Here is a 24,386-nt window from a genome sequence, read left to right as displayed (position 1 = left end):
TAACAGTATTACTATTGTATGTACTGTATTATAGAAATATATTCATTTTATATGTTGGCACCTACTCTACTGTATGTACGGTACCCTAAACCTGTTACTGTATGCAACATCACTGACGATTATTGGTGATGCTGTATAACTAAGTTACTGTTCTTAAGTAAATATAATATACTATAATTTAATAAGTCCCTTCCAGCAGTTATAGTAGTTGGGTTATGTCATCATGAAAGTACTTTATTCTCATATTATTCAACTTAAGTCAACACAACCTAACTTAAACAAATTTGCTTAATATCAGTCATCCAAACTATCAATTAACTAACTAATAATAAGTTTAGACTTATTATAATATTAACAATAGATTTCAGAACAAATATTAAATTGGTAAAACAAGAAGTATTTTAAAATATATCATAATGATATTTAAGTTATGACTAACTGTATGATAATTACAGAAGCATGTTTGCACACTTAAGTAAATATTATCGATTACAAGTCAGTACTTATTTCTTTCTGGTTGTTATTTAACACCGACCTCTGACAGTAATCTACAAGTGGGCCATAATTAGCCTATTATACATCTATTCTTTATATTCATGATTAACTTAATCAAATTTAAATGTTAAAAGGATTATAAGTACATACTTATACGAGTTGATGAATTAATTTAATAAGGTTATTAAATATTAAATCTATACCAACAGTGGTGATAAGTTAGATTAGTACATACTGATATGAATTAATGAATTAATTTACTATGGTTTTCCATATCTTTACACCAATGGTGGTGGTGTGGTGGTATGATAGATGGAATACACTTCTCAGAATGAGAAATCCTTCCCTTGCCTCTCAATGTGGTAGCTGCCTGAATCCCTCATTGATTTATACAGTATTTGTATGAACGCACCATCAAAAGGTGTGTGCCACTGATTCTAAAGTGAGTACCAATAAAATATTGAAATACTGAAATAGTGTAGTGTATACATAGTGTATGTACAGTACAGTATGCAAGATTAAGCCAGTGGAGTGGAAATAACAAACCAAATGGTGTATTTATGCATAACAAAGAAAGACAAAAGGGAGTGGAGGCTGCATATTGATGAGTACTGAGTCCTTTCAAAATAAAATGGCTAAGGCCTAGGACACATTACATTTACATTAAGACTGTTTAAAATGATGCTGCTGTAGTGTTGAACATAATACGACTGAAGTCAATCTATTCAGTCAGTCTAGTTTGCATTAAGTGTATGATTTCAAATAATTAGCTAATATCATATGGTTAGTTGATATTGATTGGAATGAGGTCATTTTGAATTGTTGAAGCTGTCAGTTTGAACGGTTAATCACAGTTACTGCTAAGGTGCTAAGCGCAGTTTTGAAATCTCTTTTTAGATTTAATTTATCATATTTAACAAAAGATGCTTGTAGGGCCTATAAATTTAGCAATTTACATCTAAAGGTATATGACCAGATAATATTTACAATGAGATGTACTGTAATATTGGTGTCTAAATATTAAATTAAACAGCTCATAATATACAGGTAAACTCTTTCTTTAAAGGACAACATTACTGAGAACCATATTTTGACATATCAGAAATCTTGCAATTGTTCTGAAATCATATGTACATCCCTAATACGTTGTCAAAATATGGTTCTCGGTCGAGTTGTCCTTTAACATGCAAGTTTGACATCTATGCCCAGGTCAGCCCAAGGAACATAAAACCATCAGAATACTTTACTTTCAAATTCTGCAACTTGGGCCTTTGGCATACTGTGGCTCATCCAAGTGAACTGAATAAATAAAACAAGACCAAAAAACAGAATAATTTAACGATTTTACAGTATTTTAGTTTGCTTGGTGCATCATGAAACGAAAAGGCCACAACAATTTTGTTTTTGTTCTATGATCGGGGAAAACCCCAGAAGCAGGGCTTTTAATGGTGACATTTTGATTTGTCCATAATGATTTAAGATTGCGTTTTGCTTCGATTTTCCCATAATTTAAGCTGGTATAATAATAATTCATCTCAATTTCGGCAAGTTCTTTTCGGGCTCAATTTCCGTAGTAATTATGGATGTTACAACCTACTAAGGATCCTGATGAGGAACTCTTTACAACGTGTTCCCCACTCTCTCCTTCCCCTTCAATTTGTTTAGGCCTAACTACAACACAACTAAAGTAGACAGAAAATTGTTTAAAAATGTAAATTTTCGTCTTTATTCAGTCTTACCGATGGAAATAAATAATTGAATGTCAAAGTGGCTGAAAACTGCACCTGATCCTAGCTAGAATATATAATACTTATTTATTTTTTTTAATATTAAGCATTATGATATAGGTAAAAAATGAACGAAAATACACTGGAATTCCAACCATAGATACCTCCAGTTGCCCACCTTTCACACAAAGGTGAAACAGGGGATTATGAGGGCACAAGGGAGGCTTAAATATCAATACGTACAACGGTCATCACACAAACGGTTCGGGAAAAAAAGAAATTTCTTCATTCCAACGAATAGAACCTTATCGTTATTATTTAAATTTGATAAATATTTTATAAGTTGATAAAATAAGTACTTACCTGACAAACAAATATCCAGAATTTTAGAGATGTTTCAGTTTATTGTAAGCAAAGTTTATTACCAACATAGCTAACTATAGGGTTTTTTTTGTTTTGCCCACCAAACAACTCAATCCATTTTAGAAGAGCGCCATCTATTGGTTGGATGATTAAACTTACTTATAGATGGCGATATATAAAAATTGTACACGATGTGATGAACACAATTCGAATAAGCACCGAGATGCCGTTATTACATTGATCAATTTTAACCATTGTCTCTCTTTTTATTGTGCATAATATGTTTTACTCTCTATGTTTTTCACTCTTAATTCTATATATTTTGCAATAAGAAAAACAGACAGAGACAGGATTGATACAATGCATTGCAAACTTAGGCTGAAACTTAATGTTGATATCAAAAGGCTGAAATTGTCCGAGTCGAGTATGACTCAGAGAAGAGTCGATGAGTATGACTCAAAAGAGTCGAGTATGACTCAGAAGAGTCGAGTATGACTCAAAAGAGTCGAGTATGACTCAGAAGAGTCGAATTAATAACCTCAATAAAAATACTGCGCAGTCACACACAAAAAAAAAATCACAATGAGAGTATTACACTTTTATTATTTTCAGTGGTACAGCCACCAACACGATTTCTATGATCAACTTAATTTAAATAATCATCAACGTATAAACGATAATGGGTTTTATAGCGCATCTTTAATATCTGTGATAAGTTATCGTTATCCCCTGAACGCGGACGAGTGGTAGTTAAAGAAGATGACCCTTCTTCCACTGTTGCGGGCGTCACGGAGATCGGGAACAGGCTCTGGATGGAGAGATATAAACCTGAAAAATAAAAACGTAAAATACCGCATTTATTCGAATAAACGTCTCAGGGTTGTAGATCACGGAAGTCAATGAATTCTACAACAAATAGAAATGTTGTAATACAATATTTTGTGTATATGCATGTGACGTTGGGGACAAGCAAGCCACCGACAGAGAAAATGTACAAAACACAAATTTATAGTCGGTATGGTGGTATATATCTTGTCTGTCAACTATTTATTAGTGCATATCTAAATACCTGTGGTGCGCTTCCGTTTTAAAACGAAGACCAAGTCTGTGAGGAACTCGATTTCCTGATGCCGATAAGCAATCCGATAAAGGTGCTGGTGGCAACGGTAAAGATGACCAGTTTGGTTTGGTCAAAACATTCAAAGACGAGTTGGTTGGCTTCAGTGCTGGTAAGTTATCTTTATTACCAGCCTTGCTGTAACTCCTAGGAATCACAAATGGCCGTTTGTCGATAGTGATGTCTTCTTTCGATGGGTTGGTAGCGACTCCAAGCTTCTTCAGCAGGACTTCGCTAGATGCAACCTTACTATCTTTCTTGACTAATGGTGACCTAGGCCGTGTAGAGTAGTCAATAAGACGGTGGGTGATAGGGTTGAGTTGGCCGTTATGCTGATCTGTCGATGTCGTCAAAACATGATTGAACACACTGCCAGAAGACTTAAGACCATACGAATGAGTTGTCGATCGCCTACCAGTTGCAGATTTTATTCTCGTCTTTTTGCACGTGCATTCAGGCTTCAATGAGCTACGATACGCGGGTGGATACGTCTGAATGTCGTCACGCTCGAGCAGCTGCGTACCATTGATGTTTTCAATGACGTAACTGGTACTCGGCGGCCAACAAGGTCCGATTCCTGTAACAGTCTGGAGTTGTTTCTCATCACTGTTTTCAATCGTCCAATCTTCAACCGTTTTTGATTTGTCACAAAATGTCACGTGACGCAGGTTGGTATTTGGATGATGTAATGGACAATTGTCCGAATGTCTGCTGCCATTTGAATCTGGTGGTACGTTTAGTGACGTCACGCTTCCGTTGTCACTACCAATACCGGAATCATTTTCATTTTCTTTCTCTTCGTCATCCACGTCTTCTTCCTCGGAAGAGTCCAATTCATCCGATTCTTGATGCTCTGTGCTTTCAGTAGCAGGAGGGTTAGCGTCACTGATTTTGGTTTGGTCGAGAAGTTGGTTAAATGTCGGTGGTGGTGTTGAGGTACCTTGGAACCCCTCTCTGTATTGTGTTGACTGGTACCGTTTCCGAGTTAACTCACCCAGGGCGATGTTGGTTGCGCGTCCCAGTTCCTGGATAAATATAATTATACACACATTATGACGTTAACAGAAAAATAGCTGATTTCATTGAAATGTGAAATATGTTACGCTATCGTTTGGAGCAGGAGAGGGTAAGGCAGTCGGCTGCGCCGGACTCCCTCTAAATATTGTAAATTATAATGCAGCAAAAGATAGAACATTAAGTTATGTTCAGCACTTGTTTTAGTTACAACATTAACCGCGTGCATTTCGTATAAGAGACATAAACTTCTGAGTTGCACTGTTATCGACGATATAATATTCTGATGTTACTGACGATCCAACAGTGTTTAAAATGCATCCTTAAGCGTCAATTGAATATTGAGTATCTTTCTTTTGATAAATATCAATACCGATATTCATATACTCACCTGTTCGGTTCGGCTTTGTGGTAACACAGGACCTAAAAAAAAATCGGCAAATTAGAATCGAAAGTCTGCTCTATTCAGAAATAAAATTTGAGCAGCGCCCTCACTATTACGATTATTTTGAAACTTTTATCAGAAAACGTACCGCCATATTCTGTTTGTTGAGGATCAATTCTGGGAAAAACCTCAAACTTGGAACGATGTGACGTGTAGGCATGGTGTCCTGGCCACGGCTCATTCTGCCAAGTTGACGATCTGCAACGATACAAATTATCAAATATTGTCCCATGAAATGTATAGTTATTTACTTTAAGTGATCAAAAATTGGATCGAAAAATGAAATTTAAAGCACAATTTGCCTTTATAAAAACCATTTATTTCTACGGAAGTGAATAAAATTGCAAAATGGCCTGATTTTATTTTTCATGTTTTCGTAAAACAATCCATCTTTAACTATCTTTAAAACTATACTGAAGACGATGGATGGTTATTGATCGATGATGATGATGTTGTCATGACAAAGAAAAGTTATGAATAATGATTATCATTGTGATACTGATTCACAACGGTGATAGGTATGGATCTTTGGCTGTAATATAGTGACAAATATGATGACGATGTTGACGATACGCAAACAAAATGTCTCACCTGGGGAAAGTCACTCGCATCGGAGGTGGCAATCTAAAAATAACCAAACAAACATCTACTGTCATAAAATGAAATATTACCGTAATAATTGATAAGCTAGATTTTAATTCAAAATCTGAAATATATTAACACTCGGCATGAGGTAAAAAAACAAAAACGTCAGATAATTCGACAGAGTTAATTATAGCAAGGCGATTTAACTTAGATTGATTCCATTATAAGACAACTTCTCTCGTCTCTCTCATAACATAAAACATATAATATATAATAAATCATTTGCAATAGAAAGGAGTGGGGGAGGGGGTCTATAATAATCTATGTTTGAAACGTAACAAACGCAACAATAATAAAAAAGTATGACGATAATACACCGATGTTTAAACAAATTATATTTGGTGGCATGGGTGCTCAAAGGGCCAAGAGAAATTTGGCAACAAAAAGCGTGCGGAGAGTAGGCTACAGGGATTTTTTTTTTTCGAAAATGGAAACCTGGTACATTTCTTTATAATTAAAATTATCATAAGGTAAAGTTTGAGTGATTACAAATTGGATCGAAAAAAATACGGTATTAATATTAATAAGCACAATTTGTCTGTCAGGTTTTTTTTAATACCTTCCATACATTCCTATATAATTAGAATCTATTATTGGCGACTTGATGCCTGAGTAGTTTATTTTTATATTCATTATTATTAATTTTTTTTTTCACAACTGCAATTACGATATAACAACGAAAGGCCATATTTCATTATTATGTCGCTGTCTCGTTATCAAAAGTATATATGATGGTTCCTCGATATTCAAGGGATAATGTACCACCAAGAAATAATGGGGAAAAAAGAGAATATTATGTGAGCAATATGCATTTTTAATAATTATGATGAACGAATAAAAATGGTAGGTTACACCAGAAAAAGAGAAAAAATGTACCAAGATTCGAATACGTTACAAATCATTTTTATGCAATTTAAAATCATAAATTGTTTAATAATCATAAAAGATTGGACACAGAACAAACAAGAAGCAAAAGGTAGATTACATACACAAACACATTAGTACGAAAATGAACACAATACTCAAGCAGAATTAATTAGGTAGAACGAAGAAATGTATTGATAAACAAAAACAAGATGTATAAAACAACTCACATCTCATCATTCTTGCGACTTCCACTCAGCTTCAATGACGTCAGACGATATGGCTGTGGGCTAGTTGAACTATAAAAACGATATTAAATATAGTATTATATAAAGCCTGATAAAAATATGTTTCACCAGGAAAGAGCGAAACACTCTTCCCTGGTTTCACTATTCAGTCGGCGGCCGGCGGACCAGGGACTCCCTTGTCAGACAAATTATTGTATTCACACAATGTCGACATTTGATTGAAATAAAGATATAGAGGATTTAATAAGGCCAGCAAAGGGAAGAGAGTGAGCTTGGTTGAAAAAATAGAAAATTAAATTTGATTCAATTTTTTTTGCACGTTTTATATTGAATGTATCTATCAATTTTGATAAATTATATAAAATCAATTTCCAGAAAGTTAAAGATGTCGTTTTAACTGCAAATACAATATGAATAAATTGACCGAGCGATGGTGAACTGTAATGCAAAGCTTTCAGTAAATCGATGATCGCCATCGAGTACCGATCGATTCTTGTCACGATCGAGACACTGCAAAGTAAATCTTTAGATTTATACTTTGAAATGTAAAATGTCTACGATTTTAGTCTTAGAAAAATAAAACGTCCAATGAACTAACAGCGAACAAATAGATGTCATGGAGTGTCAATCCCACATGCAATATTTTTTTAAAACCAAGGTAAATTTAAGAGACAGGGAGAAATGACGGTAGATCTTGGACTTGTGTTACAGAAACTGCAGTATGCGGAGTCAACCGTACACAAAAAGAGCCGACTCCTCTTATTCACCTGTCTAATACGTCACATGATCTAAAGCTCTGTTTACACTATCAAACTTTATGCGACAAACAAATGTGATGTGCCCATTGACACGATGACATCATATCACAACCATATTTGAGCATATCACTACCATATTTGGTTCACATTTTGTCAAACTGGTTGATAGTGTAGACAGAGCTTAAGTCGTAATATCAGACTTAACATTCACGAAATCGGTCATGTTTTTATATTTCCCAAGGTGAATATTTCATTCGAATTTTCACTCGAGCATAAAGTCATATAATAATGAAAACATTTTAAGTAGACATAGAAGTGACTTCTTCTGGTGATTAACAATAAAATCATTTTATGTTGGTATTTGCAGAAGTTATTTTTAAAGAAATAAACGTTAATTCTGGATGTTAATGATCGCTTGTTAAGAATTGTCTGTATTTTAAAATTCCATTCACGTCGTCACATAATCTGTTATCAATTTGCTTTTATTTTAATGAGTTCGTAGAATTCGTTATCCGGACCTCACCTATTTCATTCTTTTTTTAAAATAAACTATGATTAAAAAAGATCCAAAATTATGTTTTACAATGTGAGACACTCGCAAGCCAATATCAAGAAGTAGGTTCGGTTCTATAGATATAAACCCACGAACATGTGCATCAAGGCATGCAGCAGCCACGAATATTCAGTGACCATTTTCTACTTTCGCGATAGAATATATTGCCAATAAAGTGAGAGAAGTAGGTCCTTCCTGTAGTAACTTCAAAACGATTTGTAACATATTGTGAAGCCATGTACAGTACTATGTAACGGTTGCAGTGGTTGTTGCTGATGATAGAGTTTATCTAATCTAATCTTGGATTCTGAATCTTAGATTCTAATTGGATTCTGCAGAAACTTGAAAAAGAATGTTGAAGATGGTGAAGACCTGACCAAACGATGAATCAATGGAACGACTTTCGTATCGTCTGCACATATTTGAATGCCAAAGTAACATTTACTAACATACCATTTCAAATCTAAAGCTGTATCTACACACTATCAAACTATCAGCAAAATGTGATGTGCCTATATATGGACATGATGATGATGTCATAGCTTATTGTGCATATTACTTCCATATAGGAGCACATCATTTTGTCCCATAAAGTTTGATGTGTAGACAGAGCTTTACCTTTTTCCTAGCCCACTACCATAATGCCGATGGCTGCGGCTAACTGGTAGATCTCGACGTATCCTCTGTTTTCCCTGGAAGGTATACGGACCAATACCACCATAGTGCGTGATGTCACAACCCCACGTGCCGCAACTTGTACATATCGGATGATGGAACTCCCTGAGAATGAAATTAAATAAAAACACATTTTAAATGCACGATTGACAATTTAGTAATTAACTATTACAGATCCAAGGGCCTAACTCAGTGACTAAATAATTTCAAGTTCTATTTCAAATCTCATTTTTTAAATTTGCATCTTTCGATTTAGAAAAGCCAAAACCTATCGCCAATTTTAAGTGAGATGTCAAGAAAAAACTATACTGTAGGCCTAGGCCTATCTATATAAAAGAAAACTTACCCGACGCTCGGTAAAGTGACTCGTGGAGTTAGCTGGCATGGTGTAAATAGGTCACTGGAAAGGACTGTGGGTGAGACTTTGACGATGGCATACGTCCCTACTGAGTCCACTTCAGTTCCGGCTGCCATGACCGTGATGTTCAAATACGGCTCTTAGGCCTAGGCCAAATAAACAAACCTGACCAACAATTTAGCCACGTCCTATCTGCTGCTTGATGTTAGTTGGCAGAAATGACAGAGAATGCGAGATGTAGCCTTTTAATTCTTAACTAAGATACATATCCATAGCAACACATTACGCGCGCGTTTGGACAGCAGTTACTAGAGCGACGAATTATGACGCGAAGAATTGAACAACGGTATAAAAATATTATAAATTAAGTACGCGTAAAATCTTATACAAATTTCTTAGATGATACTTAGTATAGTCAAAATTATCATAATAACGTTTATTATATTTATTTTTAGATCCATATGAAGATTTTAAACTAATAATGAGAACATTTAAAAAACATAATTACGAATTCAGTGCTTATACCGAGGAATCGATCAACAAAATAAAATACAATCTAGAAGCAAGTTTCGATTAAAGAAATATAATGGTTTATATGAAAGCCTAATCGACCTTTTGGACTTGCGTTTTATTTTGTTTGTGTCTTGTTAATCTTATTTGATTGACTGTTAGGGTTAGTGGTCAATTGTATTGTCATGACATGATGCTATTTGTACCTTTATCGATGTGACGTAACAGGTCTTTTAACAGTAGGGCGCGCTACATCTTTTAATCTCCATAGTTTCAGAACACATCAACAAGACCAGACAATTTGTTGCGTTTTTTTACGGATTTTACCTGGCTATTTGGGGGGTTTATATCACACAATTTGGGTTACATCGACGTGGATACATTTCATAAAACAACTGACAACTACGAAGTTAATTTGACATTCTTGTAGCCAATAAATCGAGCTTTGCTGGATATTTACTGTTTTCTTTTGTCGTTTTATTATAACAAGTGGTAGATATCACGATGCCGAACTCCGGATACCAAGGACAAATAAACTACCAGTATTGCGGTACGGCAAAGAGGGATGTAGGGAAACTACCTGTAGGTGAGAAGTACTACCAAGGTAACCTACCTAACCCAGCTTTCTGGTGTTCATACGTCAGTAGAGCAGCTCCACCACCATCGGCAAAGAACAGCCTGCCCCCAATAAACAACAAGTACTCTCGACATCTGAACCGAGGAGTACCGACACGAGACCATGGAGCACCTGTGACACCAAAGGTTGCTGACAATTGCAGTGGTAGAGTACCAAAAGGCGGGTTTGTCTCAAATTCTGTTGCTCCTTTTACGACGCTGGGTAAGCCGACGTGCGGATTCTACTTCTCGCGGCAAACTGATCATAAGAAGCGGCAAACTGGCATACCACCTGCTAACCTGGTGATGTGGAGGTACTACGTCAAGTAAACACATTGGAGCAGGCCTAGACGAGAGACAGTAATGCGGTTCGATTGTTAATAAACTTTGTTTTAAAAGTTATCAATATCGATTGATACCATGAATTGATCTGTATTGAATTGTAAGACAAAATAAATTTAGACGAAACAACAAAGTTTAATATGTGTATGATTTATTGCATTTTTAGTTAAAACGAAAGAAGAGCACTCGAATCGGTATATTATCTTAGGATAGGAAGGGTTGCTGGTATGTTAGTGAGGAGAGACATCTCTCACCACACCTAAGCTCTGTCTACACTATCAAACTTTATGTGACAACAGAAATGTGACGTGTATATGGATATGACAATGTCATATCACTACCATAAGCATACCCACTGCCATAGTTGGGCACACTTATTTTGTCAAACTAGTTTGATAGTGTAGACAGAACTTAACAACGACATATACGCATCGCTCTATTCATGCATGGAGAAATATCCTACCTTATTTCTCCATAGATTCATGCGACGACCTAATCACACACACTTATATTAATACAGTTAAAACACTCTTATATACAACAATTGAATAAGATATTAGATACAGTATATCAATCTTATATATAACAATTGAATAAGATATTAGATACAGTATATCAATCAGGTCAGTAAATGTCAAGAAACAGTCACGGTGGTGATACTTCTAAGGATTTACAAATTACAAGAAGTGTCGGACCAGGTTTACGCACGCACAGGTTTATTACTTGGCCAAATTAAAAATTGGCCCAGTATGTTGATTTATTTGTCTGTCTGCCCTCATTATAAGCGCAAGAATCACCTAATTGTTTTACTAGGAAGGTGGTGGGTGGCTATATACAGGGTTATTTTATTGTTTTATGGTCGATTTCTCACGTCGATATTATCGCCTCGACAATGAGTTTAGTCTAGACGTCACATGAACATGAACAATTATTTTTATTCGTTATTTAATGTATAGATATTTCCTGGTATTGTTTTATTATTGCTCAACTTTTTAATTATTTGTGTCAATAATGAATCTAAGTAAAAAGTTTACATTCAATTCAAGCAAATTTGAGGTGTTACGTAACGGGTAGACGTTACTGATCCATCATCTCTCGTACAAATAGGTTTCACAACTGCCATGGGGCACTGAATGCTTGTCAGTATACCATATGAGAGTGATGTGACACTTTATAATTGTTTTTGTTAGTTTTTCATCTGTTTTTGTATATCTCAGGGCTAACATAATTCCTATGTATATTTTATATGCAAATGACAATAAATGTAAAAAGTAATTTTCCACTGATGAAATGAATGATTGAAATCAATGATACTCTGTTAAAATATATGCAAATATGCAAATATATTCTACAGAACGGCATTAAGCGTCGCTCGGGATTGTATCAGAATTTCTCAAAACAGAATTTGCAAACCGGTGATTACAATCTAGTATAAAGGTAAATCACTGCTAGTCCTAAGATTATTTTTGTTTGTTCAATTTTCATTTATCACTAATACGCCGCCCTATAAAATTAACAATGCTAATGCGCGCCGCGTGGGCAATGGAATTGATATGAAGAAGTTGAAGATAGAATGATGACGTAATCACGAAAGACAACATTGTTTTATGAGTGTTTAAAATCTAAAGCTATGTCTACACTATCAAACTAGTTTGACAAAAAATTGTGATGTAACCATGGTAGCGATATGCCCAAATATGGTAGTGATATGACATCATCATGTCTATATAATGGGCACATCATATTTTTTTTGTCACATAAAGTTTAATAGTGTAGACAGAGCTGAAGAATTATTTATTTTGGTTTGTTCAATTTTCATTTATCAGTAATAAAACGCCCTATAAAATTAACAATGCTGATGATGCTCGCGCGGTTGGTTATAAATGACGACATAATCAAGAAAGACAACCTTGTATTATGAGTGTTTAAAAAGACGAATCATCATATCAAACTAAAAAGTAGGTTCAGTCAGGTACTTCGCTGTATTAATGTGTTCTTAACATTAGATATGAGAGCATTAATGTTTGTTCTTGATGGATTATATAGATACATTCGAAAACTCAGGATTATTTCTTTCTAATAAAAAAAAAGTAACCCAGTTCCGAAAAGAAAAAACGCCACCATTCAGATGTGCACTGGTTCCCGGCGCATTGACGACTTCATGATTTAGTATAGGCCTACCGTATAGACAGTTCTAACCTCTACGATCTCACGGACGATTAAAATACTCGCCTGCTTGGTTAGAGCGCTATTCATCTATTTTTAAACGTATAATAGTTCACGGCTGTAAACCATAAATGAAATTTCAAGCTAAATTAGTCGACTTTAATAATAGAAAATCAGTGAGAGAGTTGATATCAGTCTTGTGTTAATGAACAATACGATGTTGACGATGCAAACATGTCTAGCTGTCACAGGCTGCCATTTAATTAACAGAATATAGAAAGAATGTTTACATTTTTAAAGAACCTTATGGATAGGACGAGTGACAGCTTGGTTAAGGCCTGAGTCATGAATGTATTCCTGTATTGTAACATTGATGTATCTGTAATACCATACCGTTCTAGCAAGTAAAGATGGGTTCCCACTAGAACGCAACACAAGGACGTAGACGTAAAGCAAGCGAGTAGACCAATGACAAGCGACGTGGTTGTTCAAATCACTTACGTTGCGTTACGTAGTTGCATTCCGTCTCTAGAGGAAACCAAACTTTAAAGGGATAGCACACTAGTTTTCCCACACTCAAACGTCCCGCGCTCATGACGTACGTAAGACAATACCGCATATTAATGATGTTTCCAAGAAAGTCGTCTATGTTTTTAAGATCGACATTATTACTATAGATCAGTCACGAACTGATGACACATTCTCTTGATGTGTAATTACATGATACACATTCATAGACGCATTCGTGTACTTGTTTGCTGTTAAATAACATTCATGATTACGTGAGTAAGGAAGCACGATGCACGATGAAGCGCGGCACCCAAAGATCTTTTATGAAATTTGTCGCACATGAGCAGTTCAATGCTCTTTAAAGTTTCTTCATATGCTTAAGATTACAGCTATTTTGTCCAGTATAACTGCTTATTTTAAGTTCAATCGACCAAATACATTAATTATCGTAGAATGCACAAACCGATACGCACCGCCGCCGTCGAATATCGTGATAATTAATCGAACCATTTCCTGTCTGAGTGCCCAAGAGACTTACTCTGGTTAAAACGTTTTTAGTTAAACTGATGAAGTAAACACGTTAAAAAGCTATGCACATCCTCCTTTCCGATACATCACCTCAATCAACACGGAATTCGTATTAAATATAAGTGTGGCTATTACTATGTTAACGTATGAATATTATAAAGCTCTGTCTACATTATCAAATTAGTTTGACAAAAATGTGTGATGTGCCCAAATATGGTAGTTATATACCCAAATGGGAGTGATATGACATCATCATGTCCATATATGGTCACATCAGATTTTTTTGTTACATATAGTTATACCTCCATGGTTTGATAGTGTAGACAGACCTTTATTGTGGCTATTATCATGTTAACGTTGAATATTATACCATTACATGAACACTTTGTTTTTGTATACTGTAACAGGTGCCGTACTCAGGTTTATTTATAATTTTTTAAATGTAAAAATAACTCATTCATTGGTCAATTGTAGATCGCCGTTGAATGTTACAAACCGATACGTTATATTGTTTAATATTACGCGTTCAGAACGCAATTTGTGACGCAAATGAAACGAACATTTCCTAATGTAATTTAAATTGAGAGACGACGATGATTAAAAATAGATTTACGATCTTAAATTAAAATACAAGTACTGTACACAACCAGGATAAATTATTATAGAGTAATGACAAATTAAAGACATAAATTTCAAGTTAATTAAACGTTACTTTCCGCGTTTAGTAGACTGATAACAGACACCGACTCACGTAATGGTTTACTTGCATCATGGTGCGGGGGAAATTAATATGATGCAATATTTTGTTTAAACTAGCTACGATACTGGTTATTAGGTTACTTTCTATTCCCAAAGCGAACAAAATACAATATTCAACTACAATTTAATAACAAAATACAATATTCAATAAATTTGTTTATAGAGAGCTAGTCAATATAAATTACATCCGAAGGTAAATTTTATCATTAGAATCATTACGGGGGCAAGCCGCCTATGTGAAAAGAATGTAAAATGACGATGGCGTTGAAATGACAATGTATAAACTATTCGAAAACACAGAGACATAAAAGAACATTAAAGAAATTAGGTATTGTCAGATCAGGGAGGTATCTTATTTTTATACCTCCCTGATCAGCTGATCAGATCAATGTACGGTCGATATCAAATAGAGTTAAAATACTTATACTCGACGCGAACGTTATACTGTCATTAAGTAAGTGGTATGTATAATAATACTATACCAAAGAACATGGATGCTATGTTTTTAAAGTATATAAAGAAACAGTAATAAGAACATAATTATACATTCAGAATTTAATCAATTAGGGTTGATATAAATTCAATAATATTACGGTAAGATTTTAAAAAATCAGATATGTACGAAAAATGAACAAAATAGTCTAAACTATACCACTCATGAATTGGGGTTACTGTTGGTCAACGTGTTAGCTAAGCATGATCTTAAGCATCAACTTGTTTGATGCGTCTTATAGGATTAGAACGCACTTAGGTACACCAGGTACACGAGCGGCAAGAAACATGTAACGTTTATTAAATCTAATATCACGTAATATACTAAATTACAGGTTGTGTACATGCATGGTGCACGTACAATATACTTCACGTGGAGTCACATCTCCGATGATTGTAAAGTCGATCCTCGGAGAATAAATCATACTAAAATGAGAAGAATCATAGAAAACTCAATTATTCATGCTAATTTTTCACGCGAGCTCAAAAGTATCAGTACGATTTGCTTATACTATTAATAATTTAATTATAAAATAACTTTATTCAGGACAATTACGCGTAACTTGGGTTTAATCCGCTGATTTTGACATAAAATAAATGAGTTTGTACGCAGTTATGGAAACTGCGTAGGTCGATGTAATCAGGCCCAGTAATTATGCTTTTAAATACGTAATCGGGGAGTGCTGTGAACACATCCATAAACAATTCAGAGTTTAATTTAAATCAACCATAAACATCTATTATATATTTTGAACATGGCATTTCCAACAATGTAATTTGAGTACACTGAAATACTTAATGATCAACATAATATTATCAATAATTGAAGTTAATTTCACGTTTAATTCAATTCTCGGAAAAAAGTAATGATGATGTATTATTATGCGGGGTATTCGCCAGATATTATTTTGAAGGCTTGTAAGATGTAAATAATAAATGAACGCTTTATAGTAGGCGTATATGTAAATGTCTTGGCATTAACCTGAGAAAACTAATTTGGGCTTTGCTGGAGCTGAGGAGGAGAGAATAATAGAAAAGAGGATTGTCCGTCGATGAGCCGAACGTTCCGCGAAGAAGAGAGACATCATCGACACACCATGTTTGATAATGAATGAATGATCATGAACCATTATGAATGATCATGAGTGATCATGAATAATCATGAACCATTATGAATGATCAGGAGTGATCATGAATAATCATGAACCATTATGAATGATCATGAGTGATCATGAATAATCATGAACCATTATGAATGATAATGAATGATCATGAATGAGGGTGTTGAGTCCAGTGTAATAATATAGTAGTCTACTTCCCTTTGTCATCTTTTTTTTTGTGAATGGAATTAGGCCTAGGAAGGAAGGAAGGAATGTATGAACGAACGAATGAATGTATGAATGAATGTATGAACGAACGAACGAACGAATGAATGAATGTATGAACGAACGAATGAATGTATGAATGAATAAATCAAAGAGGAATTGAAGGTAAAAGGATGACAGAGATGATTAGACAGGATTTGGTTAATGGAAGAGTAGAAAAAAGATATTTGTTGAATTAATATCGTTTGATAAGGTGAAGATTCAAGAATAAATTTGATGTGAGAAACAGTGGAGGTGCTCCAGATATAATCCTGTTAGCCTTCTTTTGGAGAGTGTGCAGCATGTTGGTAGGGTATATGTGTTGTATGCACCAGACAATGTTAAGTATAACATACAGACATTCTGCTGCTTTATCTTACGTAATCTTACTGATTACACCGAAAGCTATGATCTAGAATATGAACGCACTTCAATTCATTACACTAATAGTTGCTACAGATTAGTCCTCTTGTGATTATGAATACAAAAATGCTTTACTGTCACTTTTAAGCCTTACTAACGATGAAGGCCTTTGATATCAACATGGGAAGATTACAATGCACAATCTAAATGTTAATAGGGATTTATATAATGGACTACACACATTATATATGAGAAATATATGGTTACGTGACCTTATGTTCTATCACTGCTTTAACAAATAGTAGTACTTTTCATTACTGCACGTTAACCTTATATCCAGTAATAATTGGCTAATTTGGGAAGTTTGAAATAAAACTGTAATTTGAAATTTTAGACAAAATAAATGTACTGTTTCACCGAGCGCTTCTTTTCTGAGAAATAATTTCTCTGAGAAGAAGCAAACAATCCCAATTCCGATTCTAGCCTATATTGATTATAATTTATCTTATTCATTATTATTAAAAACAATTATAATCAATTAAAAAATCTGTTTTAATCTGGTGGTTGGGCTCACTTTGGTTCGGAAGGTGACTGGATCAAATCACCAAGAAATGAGGTCTCTGAAGCATTTATTATTTATTTATTTAATAACATCTTTATACAAGATTACACAATCAGGTAAAAGAAAACCTGGTTTGCATTGTGGCCCTGTCTTAAATACAAAAAAATCAGGGAAAAAATGTTTTGTGAAAAAAAAACATTTGGAGAATTGCCAGTTTCATGATGCGAGAATCTTCATTAATATTGTAATATTAATCAATAATTCATTATCTTTATCAATAAATTACTGATATCGATTAATATTGATAAAGCGATGTCGGTCAACGGGAAGTATCTTTACACATGACTACATTAATGTTATTCATTATGTATGCACATTGTATATAGAGCATGTTGTAATGCGAAGGTGTGAATAAGCAAACATCATGAGATATTGAACTGTTTCCAATGAGGTCAACACAGGTCACAACAAATATGTAATTACGTATTGTGAAATAGGTTAGCAATAATACGTGTCTTTATTAGTAGAGCAGCAACGCATTTAAGAAAGAAGTTTTATTAAAGCTACGACTACGATGTCGGTCATAATAATGTTAGATTATGACGATGTCGGTCACAATGATGTTAAGATTATGACGATATCGGTCACAATGATGTTAAGATTATGACGATATCGGTCACAATGATGTTAAGATTTTGACGATATCGCTCACAATGATGTTAAGATTATGACGATATCGGTCACAATGATGTTAAGATTATGACGATATCGGTCACTGCACTGATGTAAAGATTATGATGACGATTTTGGCAATACTGTTGCTAAATCATGAGATGATGTCGCGGTCATAACGATGTTAGATCATGTCGACGTCTGTCATAATGATGTTACTTGTTATTATGACAATGTATATTGTCATAATTTCGCTAAATTATGACGATGTCTGTCATAGATTATGACGATGTCTGTCATAGATTATGACGATGTCTGTCATAGATTATGACGATGTCTGTCATAGATTATGACGATGTCTGTCATAGATTATGACGATGTCTGTCATAGATTATGACGATGTCTGTCATAGATTATGACGATGTCTGTCATAGATTATGACGATGTCTGTCATAGATTATGACGATGTCCGTCATAGATTATGACGATGTCTGTCATAGATTATGACGATGTCTGTCATAGATTATGACGATGTCATAAAGTTAGATATTACGATGACAAATATAAATAATAACGGTATGATAATCAAGCCTCTTTATTTAGTCACACATGTTGAGCCTTCTTGTCTAAAGCCTTGTCTAAACTCTATCAAACTTTATGTTACAAAAACATGTGATGTGCCCATATATGGATAGATGATGTCATTACTATATTTGGGCATATCACTACCATTTGGGCACATCACACTATTTTTGTCAAACTAGTTTGATAGTGTAGACAGAGCTTAAGAACGCGGCAAAGTAAACCTTACTGAATACCTTATAATTATACAGATGATATAAAAGCATAACAAATTTGACTTAAATTGCATCTTTTGGCAATTATGTATTACACATTGAATGTCAATGATCTAACGAATGGCGAAATAATCACTAAAAAGCATTACTCATAATTCAGTACAGAGGTAACCCAGTTTCATAATAATAAAATCAATGATTTCAGAACATCCGCCTCTAAACTGAAGTAATATTAATTGCGAGAGTTTTTATTTCTGCCGATCGGAATATTAAATATATCACCATATTGTAATCATCGCATACTGTACTACTTTGACCTATAATGCAATTATGATAGATATATTTATGTAATAACAATATATACTTTATACGTGCGTGGTCTATACAGGACTCGACTGAGGAATGAATATAAATGTATACGCATTTTTACTATAATAAAAAATAATAATACATCGTACCATGACTGAGGGATCTGCTTTTAAAATCTTGTTAAAATCAATTGTTATTTTAAAAAAATCAATAATTGGACATAATTGGAACATTCACAAAAGAATCTCAATTTAAGTATTATTGGAATTTAATTATTTTTAAGTCACATTATCATATTCATTCGTTCATTCATTCAATCTTTCATTCATTCAATCATTCATTCAATCCTTTATTTCGGAATCTCTGGTCCATAGAAAGTAAAAGTAAATTTTAATAAAAAATAAACAAGACTGTACTAATTATGACTGCTACTCATCTTACAGGATGGCAAACAAACTCTCGCAAAATGTTCATATTCTTAATATTCATTTTCACACCTAAACGTACAGATAAAATATCCATTTAAAATGGGATAATTTGGTTGAAAGAATTACCATATAAATGAGTGTATTTAGAAAATGTAAACCAACATGATTAATAGTCGTCAACATGGGACACGTTGTCGAATTTGCGTTTTAAAGACAATGAGCGGAAGCTGTAACCTAATGTATAACACGTAACTTACATTTGAATAACAGAATAACCAAAATAATCAGGGGCTGGGTGAAAACAACTCTACCACAAACGAAGGACTGTCTAGACAATCAAACTTTATGTGACAACAAAATGTGATGTGCCCATATATGGACATGATGATTCATATCACTACCATATTTGGGTATATCACTACCATATTTGGGCACATCACACTTTTTTTTTTCAAACTAGTTTGATAGTGTAGAAAGAGCTTTAATGGCTTCTGTCTGACTGTGATTTGAATAAAATAATAACCCGCTTTTAAATCTCATGGGTCTGGGTCATGTCTGACGAAAACAATTTTACCACACCAAACATCATTGCTTGTGAACACATTGTACTGATCTGATCGTTAATAATACCTTAATATCTATTATCTTTTTCATTTCGATACTAATGAAAGGTAGCATAATTTACCGATTAGAGGGACATACTGTAATGCCTGTGACTGTCCCCTTGACGTAGATATTTACATTAATCTATTTAATTTATAAGTTCATTCAATTTATAAAAAAATATACATTAATATAAAAAAATTAAACATCTGATAATCACAACTGTGATAACAAATTATTAAAACGAGACATAATAATTTATAATGGAATTTTGGAAGCCAATACCAACATGGAATGTGTTGATATCTTTATTGGAACACTCATAAACATGTATGAAGCAAACAATGTTATAAAAAGTGATAAAGTCTACCTACTAATTGTTTGTACAGTATATATGTATCATATTGAGGGGAAAATTAAGTACATTACTTAATTATGGTCTGACATACCTTATAACTACTTCAATCAATCAACATGGTGCATGGTACATACGTTTCTTAAGTTATTTGTTGGCAATTATTTCAGGCTGAATGTTCTTCTAAAATGCCATTTCTAATGAATTGTTTTGTCAGATTCAATTTAAAATAGGTTTTTATTTTGTATTGAACCATGTTTTATAAGGGTGGCCCACCCAGCACAGCTGATCATTGGGGCCTTGGATAATACAATGGTTAGCAAGATTAAATATCATTAATATTAGGAAGAAAATTAAATTAAAACCAAAGATTTACAAGTTGCTGGGACTAAACTAACAATACCATTCAGATCTATATATGCACTGTGCTGAACACAGAGTTATTATCAAAAGACAACTTTTTGTCAAAACAAAAATAGACAATTAGTCTATTTTTCTTTCCTCTTAGTTGCGTTGTCTAGACCACGGGTCAACAAACACATAGATCATTTTACAATGATAGAGTGAATAGTCTATTCATGGACCTATGTCCATGGTCTATTGCTGGATTGTATAGGAGTATAAAGTACCAGATATTGTTTTGTTTATTTACACTTTAATAACAATTGAACTGTTTACACATGGTTCAAAATACAGTTCATTTAACAAGATTCTCCTGTTCAAACAAAACATTCACTTTACCATAATAATTGTTGTCATGATAGGCAAGTAATACTTATATTTTCTCTTTAGACTTAATTACACCTTTCTATTGAAATAAATCATCCGCTTAAAATTCTAAAAAAAGACAGCATTCTTAGTGAAAATATTGCTTGTTAAGTTTAAACTCATTATCTAAGGTTAGGAACCAAAGATACCTAATTTGTTATCAATTAATCATATTGGAAATCGCTTACATACTGTAATCTGTAAAATATATTTTAATAATTTGTAAAAAACCTTGACTCTCTGAATGTAGACTACACTATATCTATATATATATTTATTTTCTGCCATTTTTATTATATAAAAGCGCATAGAAACTTTAGCATAATGTGCTATAGCCTAAATTATTATAATCTTTACAGAAGATTGATTCATTATAAATCTGAAAACGTTTCCAAGAAATTTATCATTTGTTTCAAATGAATTGAATATTGAATTTCATTAAGAATCACAGGTTGAACGTAATGGAAGTCACCTATAACAGAAAAGGTTAAAAACAGGTCAAGCCAAAATGGCTTTAGAAAATTAAAAATATATACTTTAGTAGTGGCAATAAACTCATATTCTCTATAGACCAGCTAAATATACAAATGTCAAAAGCCTTATTCGATCTATGTCAACTCTTAAATTAACTTTCAATTTCCAATACCTAATCAATAGGTGGTCTACTTATCTCAATCTTTCCACCAGGATTTACTGTTATCTCTCGGGCTCACTTACTCACAGAAAACAATATTTTCAGGGATTTTTCAGGTTATAACCTTACAAATACTTAAACCTTGGCAATCCTGCTTATTTCCACTAATAATAATATTACAATTGTAATAATTTTTTTCACAAAATCTTGTTTTTTAAGTTGGGATCACTGTTCTGTAGGTTTTTATGACATTTCTCTGTTTCATCGTTTAAAACTCTATTTCATACAGTACATTGTTCTTTTTCACCATGTTTATTCAATTGAATGTTTTTAAAACAACAACAATGATATCCAATGGTTTGTATTGTATCCTCAGTTCTACTAAATACTAGACACCAGGCACAGATTTAGACGGGGCTAAACAGGCTTTAGCCCCGCCTAATCTATAATACTGGATCCGCCCCTAGACACTTAGGCATCATAGGTCTACACCATAGAAACATGATCAAGAACAAGTACGTGCCAGAATGAGATAATGTGTAAATTAATCCTCACTACAGTAGATAGAATGTGGTATCAGCTCTGGCTTTGCGTCGTCATCTCAGCACACCTATCTTCCTGTAGGTCCTTTAATTTACCCACTAAAGCCTCCCCAAATGAGAGACGGTAGCCAGGACTACGGTTATCCAACAGAGCGTAGATTGTTTCGTAGTATTGTGAAAGTGGTGCTTTGTTTATACTATCATACTGGGTGGCAACAATCTAAACATAAACAATAAAACATTTAATGATGCCTGATCATCGATCATACATTTATATTCCTTTGACATTCAAATACAGTCTATCTTGAAAAGATATACTATATATCTATACAATCATGTATCAAGACGGGCCTCTTTTCAAGATTACTGTTACAAACCACAGAGGGGCAGGGGGCTTCTTTTTTAGATGGGCTTATTTTCGAGGTTTTACGGTATAATAACAGCAGGGTGTAGTATGTAGTGTTTGCATTCATATCTTTCTTATTGTCCAGACTTTATCTAATTCAAAGGTCATGATTTAATTACTGTCTATGTGGGCCGGTATTGTGCACAATTCAAATACTTTCAGATAGCAATGTTATTATATTTGTTTGCTGTTGTCAATATTTAGGTTCTTTCTGATTTTACCTGCCTATCTATTCACAATAGGATAACATTTTAAAAATGTATGTTATTTAAAACAAATTCTGAATGTTTCTGTACGTATGAACACAAAAAGCAACAAAATGTCAAATATGTATAAATAGAAAATATTATTGAATAAAGTCTTTAGACAAGGGAAAAAATGTCATAGTTTACTTGAAAAATGAAACTTTAAAACAAATGTTATTGTTATGCCTATCCTATATATTTTGAAAACAATGTATTGTAATGTATGTGATGTGTCAAGACAATACTTACTCTATAACCTGATACTGAGAGCTCAATACAGAGTTCCTCTGCTTCTTTGGTCTTTATATTCATATACACAATATCCTGGCGTGAGGGTAACGTTGTTGAAACTGCGACCGAATCCACTGCAAATCGGATGTCTTGCAAAGCGGCTTCCGCCTCAACTGCCATTAACTTTATGCTATTCTCGTCCGGGCCTAACGTGTTGTGTTGTGAGGCCGATGTTTCCATTTTTAAACGTCACAAATTGTTCTAAATTGTTTCTGCCTAGTCTATGCCTATTTATATACAGGCTTAATGGTAAATTCAAGTATCACACAGTGAAGCGTACTAGGCTAGGCTCAATTTAAAAACAAAAACTTCGGTGGTGGCCAAACGACTTTTGTCCTGTGTGTTGTTCACGCGCGGACGACGGAGCCTTCCTTGCCAGGCTTGCACATTCATACATCCAGATAAATCCACTTTTTGACACTGACATACATTAAATGTTACTAGGCCTAGAAATTCAACACATCGACAACATATTCACCAACAACATACTGTTGTACAGATATCAGACGAGAGCTAAAACTTTAATAACACAGGGAATACTCACATCAATTGACAATGTTTTGATCCGGCCCATGAGGTCTTCAATTCTTCTTCCTTGCCGATCGTCTGCTAAAATTGATCACATTAGGGGGCGCTAAACAGATTTTTATTAAAATGTACATTCAATGATTTTACGAAAGTTTTGTCTAGTCTGTGAGTATAACATTATACACTATTCTTTTTCCTAATATTGGAATGTATGCTGATGATCTATAAATTGTTCATCATGGAGATATTTATATAGGAGACTATCTAGTTTGAGCCTAGTGTAAAAGGCCCTGAGTTGAAAGAAAAGAATAATATTTCGTTGCCTCGAAATCATT

The 24,386-nt window shown here is 33.9% G+C and overlaps 4 protein-coding genes across 4 annotated transcripts in view; 1 reads left to right on the top strand and 3 right to left on the bottom strand.

The window, feature by feature from the left end:
- Positions 1–2,692, bottom strand: part of LOC144851195 (SH3 and multiple ankyrin repeat domains protein 2-like) — a 57,478-nt gene extending 54,786 nt beyond the window's left edge. Inside the window, exon 1 of the mRNA XM_078708760.1 lies at positions 2,586–2,692. The gene's annotated coding sequence lies outside the window, so the exon portion shown is untranslated. The remainder of the gene's footprint in view (positions 1–2,585) is intronic.
- Positions 2,693–3,290: 598 nt separating this feature from the next.
- Positions 3,291–9,556, bottom strand: LOC144858852 (uncharacterized). The gene is made up of 8 exons (XM_078714985.1): positions 9,251–9,556; positions 8,848–9,009; positions 6,901–6,969; positions 5,753–5,785; positions 5,250–5,359; positions 5,108–5,139; positions 3,655–4,727; positions 3,291–3,413 (listed from the first exon to the last, which is right to left on the bottom strand). The coding sequence occupies exons 1-8, from the start codon at positions 9,376–9,378 to the stop codon at positions 3,308–3,310; spliced, it is 1,713 nt and encodes a 570-aa protein (XP_078571111.1). The 5' UTR covers positions 9,379–9,556; the 3' UTR covers positions 3,291–3,307.
- A 494-nt stretch (positions 9,557–10,050) lies between these two features.
- LOC144858841 (uncharacterized) lies at positions 10,051–10,803 on the top strand. Its single transcript, XM_078714976.1, has one exon. The coding sequence runs from the start codon at positions 10,277–10,279 to the stop codon at positions 10,715–10,717; it is 441 nt and encodes a 146-aa protein (XP_078571102.1). The 5' UTR covers positions 10,051–10,276; the 3' UTR covers positions 10,718–10,803.
- Positions 10,804–18,777: 7,974 nt separating this feature from the next.
- LOC144851600 (GSK3-beta interaction protein-like) lies at positions 18,778–24,095 on the bottom strand. The gene is made up of 2 exons (XM_078709140.1): positions 23,482–24,095; positions 18,778–22,801 (listed from the first exon to the last, which is right to left on the bottom strand). Exons 1-2 carry the CDS (start codon positions 23,701–23,703, stop codon positions 22,616–22,618), a joined length of 408 nt encoding a protein of 135 aa, XP_078565266.1. The 5' UTR covers positions 23,704–24,095; the 3' UTR covers positions 18,778–22,615.
- Positions 24,096–24,386: the final 291 nt, after the last annotated feature.

The sequence above is a fragment of the Antedon bifida genome, chromosome 1 (assembly GCF_963402885.1).
Source record: "Antedon bifida chromosome 1, ecAntBifi1.1, whole genome shotgun sequence".
Taxonomy (NCBI): domain Eukaryota; kingdom Metazoa; phylum Echinodermata; class Crinoidea; order Comatulida; family Antedonidae; genus Antedon; species Antedon bifida.
This window is presented reverse-complemented; position numbering and strand designations above follow the sequence as displayed.